The 13,488-nt window shown below is 42.1% G+C and overlaps 1 protein-coding gene across 1 annotated transcript in view; it reads left to right on the top strand.

The window, feature by feature from the left end:
• Window positions 1–1,475: 1,475 nt before the first annotated feature.
• The window catches only part of hdac8 (histone deacetylase 8), a 31,347-nt gene continuing 19,334 nt past the window's right edge, over window positions 1,476–13,488 (top strand). Inside the window, exons 1-9 of the mRNA XM_041965036.1 lie at window positions 1,476–1,668; window positions 1,773–1,825; window positions 2,739–2,869; window positions 4,247–4,388; window positions 4,569–4,681; window positions 4,820–4,897; window positions 4,987–5,095; window positions 5,875–6,047; window positions 7,404–7,498. Of these exons, the coding sequence (XP_041820970.1) occupies window positions 1,555–1,668; window positions 1,773–1,825; window positions 2,739–2,869; window positions 4,247–4,388; window positions 4,569–4,681; window positions 4,820–4,897; window positions 4,987–5,095; window positions 5,875–6,047; window positions 7,404–7,498 (1,008 nt within the window). The 5' untranslated portion in view covers window positions 1,476–1,554. The remainder of the gene's footprint in view (window positions 1,669–1,772; window positions 1,826–2,738; window positions 2,870–4,246; window positions 4,389–4,568; window positions 4,682–4,819; window positions 4,898–4,986; window positions 5,096–5,874; window positions 6,048–7,403; window positions 7,499–13,488) is intronic.

Raw genomic sequence — 13,488 nt, 5'->3', positions numbered from 1 at the left:
CATACTGTGATGTGTACAGCTAATAAACAGTTGGTAAATTAAATAGGTATGCTGTGGTGTGTACAGGTATAAACAGGTAGTAATAAATGTATATACTGACATGTAAACAGCTCGTAAACAGTAAGTAAGCAGGTGAAGCCAGTGCAATAGAATATATAGCAGTGCCACTAAGTGTAGTATAAGTATGGCAGAAGAACAACAGAAGTATAAAGTGTAAAGTACCATCCATGTATCCAGTAAGGTGTCGTAATGACGAAAGAAATCGGAATTTTTTTTAATAAAACTGGGGTTACAAGGTGCTAAACTGACAAAAGAATGGCTGCCAATATTAAGAATGCTAAATCAGAAGAATGACAGTTGCATTTTCATTTCCTACACGTTTATTGATGAAATTTCATTTTTTCTAAACTATATTTATACTGTAGTATTTGACATCAGTGCTTAACTCTTCTTGTGAGTAATTTATTTTGAAAAATGTGACCGGAAGTCCTACTTTTCGTCGTTCACAACTTGACACTGGTGTAACCCTCTGTATGGAGTTTGCACAGTGTGGTAGAGCAATGCCATAGTTTACTAGTTCAGGACGAAAGTATTTGAACATTCTTAACAGTTATCCAGAAAAAATACATAAAACTGCTGTGTAGAAATACTCGACCTGCAGAAATACCTGCAAAGTCTCTGAGTCAGATGCTGTCAAATTCAACCAGGAAGCAATCTGACTCAGGAAACAGTAGAAAACAGCTGTGCACCAGCGCATAAACAATATTTACTGTTTTATCAGTGCATTATCCGGCGTCAAATCAGTAATATATTAAATAATGGTGTTTTATTTTTGGCATAGTGTCTCAGTCAGTGAATTGTAGTTGCTACAAGTTAGCTGTTTTTAATGCCCTCCAGCGAAAGGCATGGATTCTTCCTTCCATAGAAGGCGTCTATAGATTTTTCCATTAACAGCAGCTGACCTCAATTAAAGCCCCTCTCTTTCGTATGGTCATGGCTGGTGTAGTTTCGTTACCCTGAATACTTTGTGTTTGGGGCAATTTTATGGCAAATATGGTGAAATGTTTAAATTAAAAGACATCTGTTGACTGCAAATGTATTAGTTTGGGATGTCATGCCCTAATTAATCTAAAATGACGTTTCAAACTCTTTTGAAACCTTTGCGCCTCCAGGGAAAGGCGAAAAGACTACAGTTATACCCAGAATGCTTTTCGCTCTGCGTGCGTTCCACTGTAAATCAAACGTCCGCGCGCGGAACGTTTGCATCGATGTTTATGACCGCGCAGTTCTCCGTCTTCCTGCCACCAAAATCGTCAAAATGTTGTCATGTTAAATGAGATAGAATCGCCCTACAATGTGTATATTTTTTTAGATGTTATGATGGTCGTCTTCCCGCTAACCAAGCGCGAAGAGCAGCGGTCAGCCGACTGTACAGGGGGGGAATGTTGACGGTGTAACACCGGAGTAGAGAAGGAGACGCCGCTCGCATCTCTTCGCTGTGAATTTGTTTTAACTACATTCTCCGTCAAATTATTCATATTTTATCCATCGTAAATGAGTCGCAGAGGAGACAGTGATGATGACAGCTGCGGTAAACGGAGAGTGGCGTACGTCTACAGCCCGGAGTACATCGAGACTTGCGACTCTTTATCCAAAGTGCCAAACCGGGTGAGTTGCATTGAATGAGGAGCGTCGGTCGTTACCAGGCTTTTACTCACCAGCTCCGCTTTAATGTGCCTTAATTTCACGGTTTCTACCGTTTTCACTTCCAGGCGAGTATGGTCCATTCGCTGATAGAAGCCTATGGACTCCTCGAACACATGAGGTGAGTGTTGTAAACAGGTAATGTCGGTTTTTTAACCCGAACAGAGCCAACAGGGAGAATAAAGTGCGTTTAAATCAGAGAGAAATGGCTTCACATGCTGGAGAGAAGCGGGTCTGCTGTGGTACACTCATACACATCATATACACTTCAAGCTTATTTTTGGAGTGAATTTACTTTCATACTCACATGATTTAATGTGTTGCGTGTGTTTTGCATTAACCTGCACTCAGACAGTGTGTTGAAACCTGCAGTTTTATGTCTAGAGAACTGCACTGCACAGTCATGCTGTACAGGCTGTGTCATCTGGGTGGTTGTGTACTGTACTGTGCCATACTTTGCAGATTATTATTTGCCACTCACACATTGGATTTTTCCATTTCATTAAAATTGATTGATTGAGCTTCTCAAGTCTTTTTGGTGCCAAATTGTGATTTGCTGCCACTTTTAAATGTTATTTTATTGCATTACTAAATAAAAAGTTTTGCTTTGCAACTTGGCAGATATAGAGCTTATGGAAACAGGATGACAGTGGTGTTTTTAACCTCTATATCTCAGTGCCCGCAGTGTCCACTCTCAGTATATTGATGCAGTATTTATTCTGCTGATTTATTTTATATTAGCACAGTGGTTTTTGTGCAGTTGGCATTTTCTTTTACTGCTGGCTTTGTGGTGCCAATATTTTATACTTTCCGATCCAAAAGGGCCTCAGTTGGTCTCACCAGGCCACAGCCTCCCATGAATCACCTGTAGTCGTCTGCTGGTTGGTTTTATTCACTCACACTATTTCCTTTGACAGCTCAGTGAGTAAATCTGTCAGCGGCATGAGTTCCTCTGCTGCAGCATATACAAGGTTTGTGCATGCAAGCAGCCTGTACCATTAATATTTATATATTTCTTTTTTCTTTCTCTCCAGCACCATTAAACCTCAGCTGGCCACCATAGAGGAAATGGCCAAGTTCCACACAGACTCTTACCTGGAGCACCTTTGCAAGATCAGCCAGGATGGAGACAATGATGACCCCCAGTCTGCTGACTACGGCCTGGGTGAGAAAAGCCATGAATAACTTTTACTGGCCCACATCACGTATTCACATTTGTCATTGGTCCCCATTAAGTGTTCATTGAAAACCTACCTTGTTAGGTGTGTATTTTATATCCTATGCTGATATATAGAGGGCTGTTTTTGTAATTTATCAGCAACTGCAGCAGAGTTAGGATTACAAGAGAACATTTTGAAGAAGGTTAAATTTAAAATCTGCGTGACAGATCAGATTCACTACAGACTTATTCACTACAGACAGATTTTACTACCAATTTTTTTGTCTAGCTGGTGCTCATTGCAGCCTAATATGGATCTGGAGGGATTAAAGTGGAACGAGGACCAGGACTCCTGGAAAAGTTGTATGCAGTGTTTGTCTGTAGGCAGCAGAGGGCGCCATTACACAAGATTCATACACAGCACACGGGCAAGGCTTTTTTTTTAAAGGGGGGTACTTTCCATTTTCCAGTGCCCTAAATTAAAATAATATATGGATTGCTTTTCACATTGTTTGTATGTTTTGGTTGAGATAGGAATACATTAATCTGAGTTTGACCACAGCCGGGTGGGACGCAGTCAAAAAGATCCCACCGCGGTTTGTTGTTCTTGGATGAACCGACCCCGAGTCCATCCTTCTCCGAAGTCTGCATTTCTAACTTTAGACTAATGCTCAAGTTCACCCTCCTTGTTTTCACATCCTCGACTCGTTCCCCCTCTGTCTGCCTCCCTTCATTCATTCATTCACCCTCATCCATCTTTGCTCTTCTTCTTGTCCTCGACTCATCGCTGCGCTACTTCCTCCTTTTGTGTTCTGCGCGCCTCTCTCTGGTTCATCCTTCCGTCTTCTTACAAATTGCTCCACCTTTTCCGCAATTAAGACATTTCTCTCTCTGTCATCTCTCCCACTGATGTCACGCCTCACACCATTTGCCATCAATCACGTCCATTCACCGCCCTCATTTCTGTCTCCCTTCGTTTTTGTGTCTCATTTCTCATTCTTCTTTCTTTTTCCTCTTCCTCCAATTAATTCCTGAACTCCCTGATTTTTTTTTTATTCACAGCCCTTCAGTTTTCTTTAACTTCTTCTATGAGGGCACGAATCAGCCTTTAGAAGCTTCAATCAGAGGAAAAATTCATTAAAAAATATATATTTTCCACTAGCACTGCTGCTTTTCTTTGTCCAAAGATTTACATTCCTGCTTTTTAATGCTAAAGTGCAACTATTTAATAAACAAATGTGGAAATAATAGATGTACTGTCATTGTTTCCTTTTGAGTATCAACAGTATATTACTCTGTTGTATATTTTAGTGCCGTTTCCTGTCATTGTAAATGACAATATGGGCTCTGGTCATTATTTCTTCTGTGTTTCTGTCCCTCCAGGTTACGACTGTCCAGTGGTGGAGGGGATATTTGACTATGCGGCAGCAGTAGGGGGCGCTACCCTGACAGCAGCCCAGTGTCTGCTGGACCAGAAGTGTGACGTGGCCATTAACTGGGCAGGAGGGTGGCACCACGCCAAGAAGTAAGTCCACCTGTCCGGACAGATGAGTTTACACGCTGCTGCTCGACCACACGAGTGCAGCCATTTCTGACAGCCACCCAATGAACTTCAATCAGCTGTCAGCCCTGATGGGGGCGCTCCAGGCAAAGGTTGGACTTTTAAAACCTGCCAGTTTTGTTTGCCCTTCTCTCTGTCTCCCAGGGACGAGGCGTCCGGTTTCTGTTATGTGAATGACGCTGTGCTGGGAATCCTCAGGCTGAGGGAGAAATACGAGAGGGTCCTCTACGTGGACGTGGACCTGCATCATGGAGATGGTACACACACACACACACACGCACACACACTAAACTCAAGCACTAAAAGTCACTAAAATTGTATTGCAGTAATAATCAGGCTGAAGTTTTTCATCATCGATGATCCGTTATGACTTCTTCCTCCTCCTCCTGCTGCAGGTGTGGAAGACGCCTTCAGCTTCACGTCCAAAGTCATGACCGTCTCTCTGCACAAGTTCTCTCCTGGATTCTTTCCAGGTCGATCGTTGTATTTGTGTAAAATAAGTATGTTTTAATATGATAACGTGTGTTGTGTGACAGTGTAAGATAAGTGTGTGTGGATGTAGGTACGGGTGACCTGTGTGACACCGGCCTGGGTAAAGGCCGTTGGTACGCTGTGAACGTCCCGCTGGAGGACGGCATCAAGGATGACAGATACTACCAGATTTTTACCAGGTACACACATGCACACACACACACACACACGCGAAGAATCAGGAATTCCCAGTGAAGCTCGGAGGCATCTCTTAATGCATGTTTTCCTCATGAATCCCTGAGGACGGTTTCTATTTTCCCTCCCCTGTTCTGTCCGCATCCCACCCAGAGATCGAAGGTCAGGGTCATGCATCGAGCAGTGCCTTTGAGCTGAGGCAGTTTCAGCCTTTTATTCAGGACACTTCAAGAGGGAATTCCTTCCAGCGTGAGAGCTTATTTTCCAGTTGAAGAATTTTCTCCGAGACTCTCCAAGAACACACAAAAAGGCAAACCTGTTGCAGCTGAACGTAGAAGTGTTAAGACCCTTGTGTTTGAAACGTTTGCTAACCAGAAAACCCCCAAAACACACGCTGCAGTTTCAGCAGGTTTTCTGCAATCAATAATCAAAGAGTCAGTCAACATAATCGGCAACATCACAGGACTTTAAAGGGATGTTTTTAAAACAGTTGCAGTGTTTGTTTCACAACTATCTTGGTCGTTCATGAAATCTGTATTTACAAGGTCGTTAGAGAATCTGGTGGTTGGTGGAGTGTGATTGGCTGAGACACCTGTCAATCAACCAAACATAAATTAACTCCTGTAAGAGTTTTCAAAATCAACACTGATAAACATTAAAAGATGTGAGAGATTTAAATCTTGTAGACTAAACTACTTATTGATGCAGATGCAACATTTGAACACTATTGTTTGGAGAACTGGCTCCTGATTGGCCCAGCCTGCACCACTGTCTCGTTTCGCAGCGTGATGCAGGAAGTGCGGGCGCAGTTCAACCCGGAGGCGACGGTGATGCAACTGGGTGCCGACACCATGGCGGGCGACCCCATGTGCTCCTTCAACATGACCCCGGTGGGGGTGGGCAAGTGTCTGCAGTATGTCTTGGGGTGGCAGCTACCTACACTGCTGCTGGGTGGAGGTACGCTGTATGTGTGTGTGTGTTTATTATTCTGACTGATGTTTTGTGTGTGCGTGCATGGATGTAGGTCCACGTGTGTGCATGCATGTGTGAATTGTGTGTGTGTGTGTGTGTTAGTGTCCTGCTTTATGAGCACATGCATCTGGCTTATTCTATGAAGATAGAATGAAAGGTAATGTTTGTATTTGCTTTGAATCTCAGCAATTCACTCACTTGTGCACACACACACACACACACACACACACACAAACCCCCATGCTATGTTCCAGACCCCTCAGCCCTCGGCCAGATGATAGCTACTACTTATACAACACAATGAAGCCATTTTACTCAACTACAATCCCACCTCTCTTCCTTTCTCTCCCTCCCTCTCTGTCCTACATACTTTCTCTCAGTTTTATCCTTTCTTTCTTGGTTCTTGTCATTCTCTTAATTTTCCAGGCCTGTCTCTTCATCTAAGAGAGAGGCGGTGACCTTTCTGACCTCACATTTTGTCTTGTTACGTGATTTGTTGTGATGAGTCGGAGATTTTGATTTTTTAGTAGTAGTTAGTTGTGGTCAGATTAAAGGATTACTTTCGTTTTTTACAACCTGGACTTTATTTGCAGCATTAAATACGACCATTTACTCACCCAGACAACTTTGGTGGCATTTGGAGTCGTTTTGAAGAAATTAGCCCCAGAGGAGCGGCGCGTATATCCGTATAATGCGAGTACTCGGGGCATCCATGCGCAGCCTCTATATAACGCATAATCTGCAGAAACTCGTTCATATTCCAATATTTTGTTCTGATATGCTGGTGCTATTCCCCTCTGAGCCCGTGGTGGCATGATATCAACATCCGGCGTCTCTAGACAACTACCTCTGACGTGGATGATGTCATTACCGAACGCCGGGCACTGCGAGCAGCCAGCCACAACACGGCTGACTCTGCGGCGGTCGGCTACAAATACGCAATAACGAACCATAGCTGTGCCAAACTACAGCTAAACTAGCCGACCGCCGGCTCAGAGGGGAATAGCACCAGCATATCAGAACAAAATATTGGAATATGAACGAGTTTCTGCAGATTATGCGTTATATAGAGGCTGCGCATGGATGCCCCGAGTACTCGCATTATACGGATATACGCGCCGCTCCTCTGGGGCTAATTTCTTCAAAACGACTCCAAATGCCACCAAAGTTGTCTGGGTGAGTAAATGGTCGTATTTAATGCAACAAATAAGGTCCAGGTTGTAAAAAACGAAAGTTATCCTTTAATTTTGGCAGCTTTGGATTTCAAGCATCCACAGCATCTGACGTAAACCAACTTCCATCTCTCAAGCTTTCTCTTTGTGTCTCCCTCTGTCTCACCAGGAGGCTATAACCTGGCCAACACGGCCCGCTGTTGGACCTACCTGACGGCATCAGTGCTGGGAAAGACTCTCTCCTCTGAGATACCAGACCACGAGGTACGACAACACGCACCCGCTCTCTCGCAGCCACGGTCGCGCACACACTCACGCATTCCCACACGAACACAAACGCGCTCATTCATTGCACCGTCAAACGAAATCACGGGCCAACACGCACCCATAAAAAAAAAAACACAAACACACGCCCCTTGTGTTCACTGTCTGCTGAGTCACTCCGTCTAATCAAAGATGGCCGCCTGCTTCTCAATAAAGGGGTTTGTCTTCAGGTGACTCGGACTGTGTGTGTGTGAGAAAGAAGGGTACTAGTGTTGACAATTCCTCTCAGTCTGCCTCATCGAACACAGGCTCCTCTATTTCCACCTTATTTGGCGTTAAGGAGAGTTTTTTATGTGCCACGTCGGGATAATGGTGTTATTGAAAGAGAAAGAAATCTAAATTTTGACGAGTGAAATTCAGCGATTGGTTCTTCTTCTTCTGTTTATGATTAGTGTTGCAAATCAGGGAAGTTAGTTGGAACTCAAGGCTCACTTGCAAGCTTTTTCCAGAGCTTTTGATTACATCTCATGGGCTTCCTTCAGAGGAGGGTCACAGGAGATATCTGTCTTTGCTTTGTCGCCGTTTGAAGATACGCGAGCAGGTTTCGTTCGCTGAAGATGGTTATGAGATGCGTTCAAGAGCTCTGCAAAAAGCAACTGAGTAAACTTTGAGTTTAGAGTATTTTATCATAAATCACTTCTTTGATGCCTCACCTGAGTGCTCTGGTGGTTTTTGTGTTTTGACCATTTGTGAGCGCCGCTGAGCTCCGTCTCCTTTTCTTCGTGAGTGTGACTTTCGTGCCTCGACATCGGCATTCATGTCTATACAACCAATGTGTTTATGATTAAGTTGTTTACAAGAGCGCAAAGTTGTGCATAGATCCAGCCTCTGAGCTCTGCCCTCAGAGTGCGCCAGATTGATGCATTTAACTTTAAAATGTCTCCGGACCCCCCCTCCTCAGCCAAAGGTCCACCCGACACTGAGAGAATTTAAACTTCCTTCCATTAAATCCATTTCTTACATTGAACTAGTGCGAAACCTTACAGTTATTCAAAACAATCGTGTAACATTCTTACGTGTTTAAAATCTCAGCAACACTGATTTTATGCTTGTACATGCGTTGCAATTATTTCTTTATGACCAGTGTGCCTTAAAGGTAAACTTATGGGGAAAAGAGAAGGGTATCATGCCGGGAGAGTAGCTACACTGTTATGTGTTGTAGGTTTTATTTGGAATAACCTCTGAAAGTCCAAATTTGACAGAGACTTCTAGCATTGCATGACCTTCAACCATCAGGTGGCCCGTTATGTCTGTTATGCCAACATCTGAAAATGAATTTGCTTTACATCGGAGGTGATTTCATGTGTATATACATCCATAAAAACATGGTAATGGAATGATAAATTTGGCAACCAAATGACATTTGAGATATAAAATCTTTACTCAGGCAGAAATAAGTACAGATATTTAAAGACAATTATAAGATAATAATTAGAACTATATCAAATGGAAATAAGAATATGAATAGAACTATACAAGAGCAATTAAGCTAATATAAAACATAGTTGCAAACATTGTAACAAAGTATATAATATATGTAAGAATAATTGGATATAATTTGATATAATCTAATAAAACAATGAACAGCTCAGTGTTATATAATATGATTAAGTAATTATGCTTAAAGAGTAGTAAATTATAGATATACTGATGTTTAAGCACAACTTTACCCCAGGCTAAAATGTAGTCTTTTGCGGTCCACTAAGGTAAAAGTTTCATGCCCATTTCGCTTCCACCAACCACACGCAACGATAACATCACCTGCACCTGCACAATCTGCAGCAAAGTGACATTAAGCCACTGCAGGTCAGCAAAAAAATAACGTTTTCAGAGGGTGTTTTTAGCTAAGCTAGCAGCTGTGGTGGGACAAAATGCTAAGAGGCTACATGGTAAAAGTTAGCTTGTTAACATGCTAACATGACATATGTTATTGTTAGCAGCTTAGAATCCCAACATTCAAAACATTCTATCCTAAATGTTAGCATGTTAGCATAATGTATCCTTAGTGATACTAATGTGAATGTTTCCGTATTTAAACTGGTATTTAAGATGGACAGTTTTCCACGCTGGTGTGACGTTGAATGGAGAAGTGTTTGGTAAACATTCAACCTGCTCCACCCTGAACAATAATAACGACTCTGCAGACAATTATCTGCAACGCTGATTTGATGCTTGTACATGCGTTGCAATGATTTCTTTATGACCACATTATTTGAATATGCACATATAAACACCCTCAAAGCGTTGAACTGGCTGAGTGAAAGCCACAGTCAAGCATGACTCCATTAATCAGCAGTGTTGCTGAATTACTGTAGCACGTATGAATTATGGCCCAGTTACTGTCAGTGTTGCGTTTGAACCAGGAAATCCAACCGCCAAACGACTTTCACGACACCGCTAATAAATCAAACAACTGCATTTGTTTTCCCACTGTTGTTTTATGATGTTAAGATGTTTCCTGGAGGCCACCATTAACAGGATTATGAAACACAACATGTAGCCCTCTGGTTATTGCAAACACCGGGTCACAGTGGATCATGTGCTTTAAGTGGAACTTAATGTGGTTATTCGGGTTATTCGGGTCTCAGTGTGGACGCAAACAAACGCACCCGCTGAGATGTGAGTGGAAACACTTTCTGGATTTGGACGTGTGATCGCTAAATACTCGTTTTCTCATTACGCTAAGTTGTAAATCAGATAGACCCGGCGTCCCTCTAAATAGAAACCAGTAGAGCCATCACACACACACACACACACACAAAGAGTCTCTTTCTCCAGCAACTGATTTTTGGACCTTGTCTTGGTCAAATGTAATGAATAGCTGTGTGCGTGTGTGCGTGTGTGTGTGTGTGTGTGTGCGTGTGTTCTGACCACGATAAAGGTACCTCTTGTTTCTCCTCGTCGGCATCCAATGGCCCTAAATAGCCTTTGACCTCATTAAGAAGCACTCACTGAAAACAAAGCAACTATCAGTGCGGGCAGCTGCTACAGATGATGAAGACGAGAGGACACACACGCGCACACACACACATTTTCTCCCTGAAACCAATATGAAAACCACAACTATAACATAACAAATTTAACAAAAAACACCCTTATTGCTTATCTAAACTCAAAAAAGTGAAGCACTTAAAGGCTTCTTTTTCCAATTTTGGAGGTAATATATCTAATATGAAGGTCATTTTCTACTAGTGTGTGTGTGTGTGTGTGTGTGTGTGTGTGTGTGTGTGTGTGTGTGTGTGTGTGTGTGTGTGTGTGTGTGTGTGGGTTCTTGGCTTCGTCTGTGCCCGTTGTGCTCGATAAGAGGGGCATTTATCCATGATGACCAAGCAAAGCTGAAGTTCCAGCGACACGGGGAACAAAAACTACCTTTGTACCCCTTTTCTGTGTGTGTGTGTGTGTATGTGTGTGTTTTGTGTGTGTGCGTGCGTGTGTCCCTCTACTGTAGACAAAACCACATGAATGCACACATTTATTACAGTCGGATAATGCACAGCCCTGTTTTATGACATTTCTGTGTTTCATTGTATGATAAATTGCCTTCAGTGTGGAGGAAACGGCTGTTACTCGAATGGGAAGCTGTCAGTTAGGAAGCTGCACTAAGTGAAGGTGTTTTCACTCAAGGAAAAAGGCTCCAGATTTGTCCATAATTAACAAAATCTGTCACAAATGATGCTTCATCTAGTTTCAAACATGCAAAAACAGCCACTTCAAACACTTTTAGTTTGTTTTGTCTGCTCAAATCTCACTGAAATCTCTCCAAACAAATATGTCTGGTTTGATCTTTGTTTTAAATATTTTCTTGGGAGTGTTTATTTTTAATGAAATTCACATTTTCTCTGTTTTTTCTCACTACTCACGAGGGGGAGTGCTCAGTTTTGGGCATTAAAAAAAAAAACCCTGGAGTAAATGATTAAAAATAGTAGTGTAAAAAACACAAACATTAGTCAGACTTGGCCAGTCACATCAACAATAGTGCTGTAATATTCACTGATTACCAGACAAAATATTACACTGCAGATAACCCGCACAATGGCCCTGCTTCTGCCACACTTATTATACTGCCATATCTTATAAAAACACAAGTAAAAGTGCCTTTTGTAGCCATTAACCCTCCCTGTTGACTTGTATTGTCTATTAGCGTTTAGCTGATCCTGATTGACCCCCCATTGTGTGATAGCGGTGGAGTCAATCTGCGTGTGAATCGGAGGCAGCAGCATGGGGCACGCTAAGAATAACCACAGAGGTCAAAGGTTAGTGAGTGTTCCTGATTGGACGGGCATGGGGATTGTCCTTTCTTTTTTTTTTTGAAGAATTTTCCTTCAGCTTACTTGTTGTTATAACTTCTTGAAGAACGTTTATGTGTAGCGTTTGACCTTTTAATGTCATAGCTGCAGGGAAGCTCGGAGCGTTAGCTTTTTGTGTGCCTTAAAGGTAATCTTATGGGGAAAAGAGAAGGGTATCATGCCGGGAGAGTAGCTACACTGTTATGTGTTGCAGGTTTTACTTGGAATAACTTCTGAAAGTCCAAATTTGACAGATACTTCTAGCATTGCATGACCTTCAACCATCAGGTGGCCCGTTATGTCTGTTATGCCAACATCTGAAAATGAATTTGCTTTACATCGGAGGTGATTTCATGTGTATATACATCCATACAAACATGGTAATGGAATGATAAATTTGTCCACCAAATGACATTTGAGATATAAAATCTTTACACAGGCAGAAATAAGTACAGATATATGAAGACAATTATAAGATAATAATTAGAACTATATCAAATGGAAATAAGAATATGAATAAAACTATACAAGAGCAATTAAGCTAATATAAAACATAGTTGCAAACATTGTAACTAAGTATATAATATATGTAAGAGTAATATATAATCTAATAAAACAATGAACAGCTCAGTGTTATATAACATGATTAAGTAATTGTGCTTAAAGAGTAGTAAATTATAGATATACTGATATTCTTAACTTACACCAGGCTAAAATGTAGTCTTTTGCGGTCCGCTAAGGTAAAAGTTTCATGCCCATTTCGCTTCCACCAACCACACGCAACGATAACATCACCTGCACCTGCACAATCTGCAGCAAAGTGACATTAAACCACTGCAGGTCAGCAAAAAAACAACGTTTTCAGAGGGTGTTTTTAGCTAAGCTAGCAGCTGTGGTGGGACAAAAGCTAACAATCTTAGAGGCTAAATGCTAAAAGTTAGCTTGTTAACATGCTAACATGACATATGTTATTGTTAGCATCTTAGAATCACTCAACACATTCTATCCCAAAAGTTAGCATGTTAGCATAATGTATCCTTAGTGATGCTAATGTGAATGTTTCCGTATTTAAACAGGTATATGTGATGGACAGTTTTCCACGCTGGTGTGACGTTTAATGGAGAAGTGTTTGGAAAACATTCAACCTGCTCCACCCTGAAGCCCTCCTCTCCTCTAATTCTGTAATTTCCCAGCAGCTGAGTTCCTCCCATAAAAAACAAGCCACACATCCAAACTTCCTGCGTCTGCCCTGCTGCCTCAGCAGGCCGACACACATAGCATGTGCTCCTCCGCTGCTGGTGTCAATCCAGCTCACATCCTTTGTCTCGTACTGTACCTTCCCCGTGTTCTGTCGCTCCTCTCTTTCCTGTCTCCACCGCAGGCCCACGAAGCTAAATACGTGCTAAAAATAAAGAAACTGGCACCTGGATTTGCTAGATTTGCAGACTCCGGATTCAGATTTGATCTAAAACATGCTTCTGTGTGTCATGTGTCGTTGTCTTGCATAAGGAAGCAGTGAGTGGGTGTCTGGGTAAGCTGTAGCTCATTAATGAGAGCTTTCCATCCATCCATCCAAGCCAATTAGACGACAATGGATTATGACATTGAAGGGCTTGTGGAAAAAGTCTGTGTGGCCAGATGCCG

The sequence above is a fragment of the Chelmon rostratus genome, chromosome 23 (assembly GCF_017976325.1).
Source record: "Chelmon rostratus isolate fCheRos1 chromosome 23, fCheRos1.pri, whole genome shotgun sequence".
Lineage (NCBI taxonomy): Eukaryota > Metazoa > Chordata > Actinopteri > Chaetodontiformes > Chaetodontidae > Chelmon > Chelmon rostratus.
Note: the sequence above shows the minus strand (reverse complement) of the source record. Positions and strands in the feature narration are given on the sequence as shown.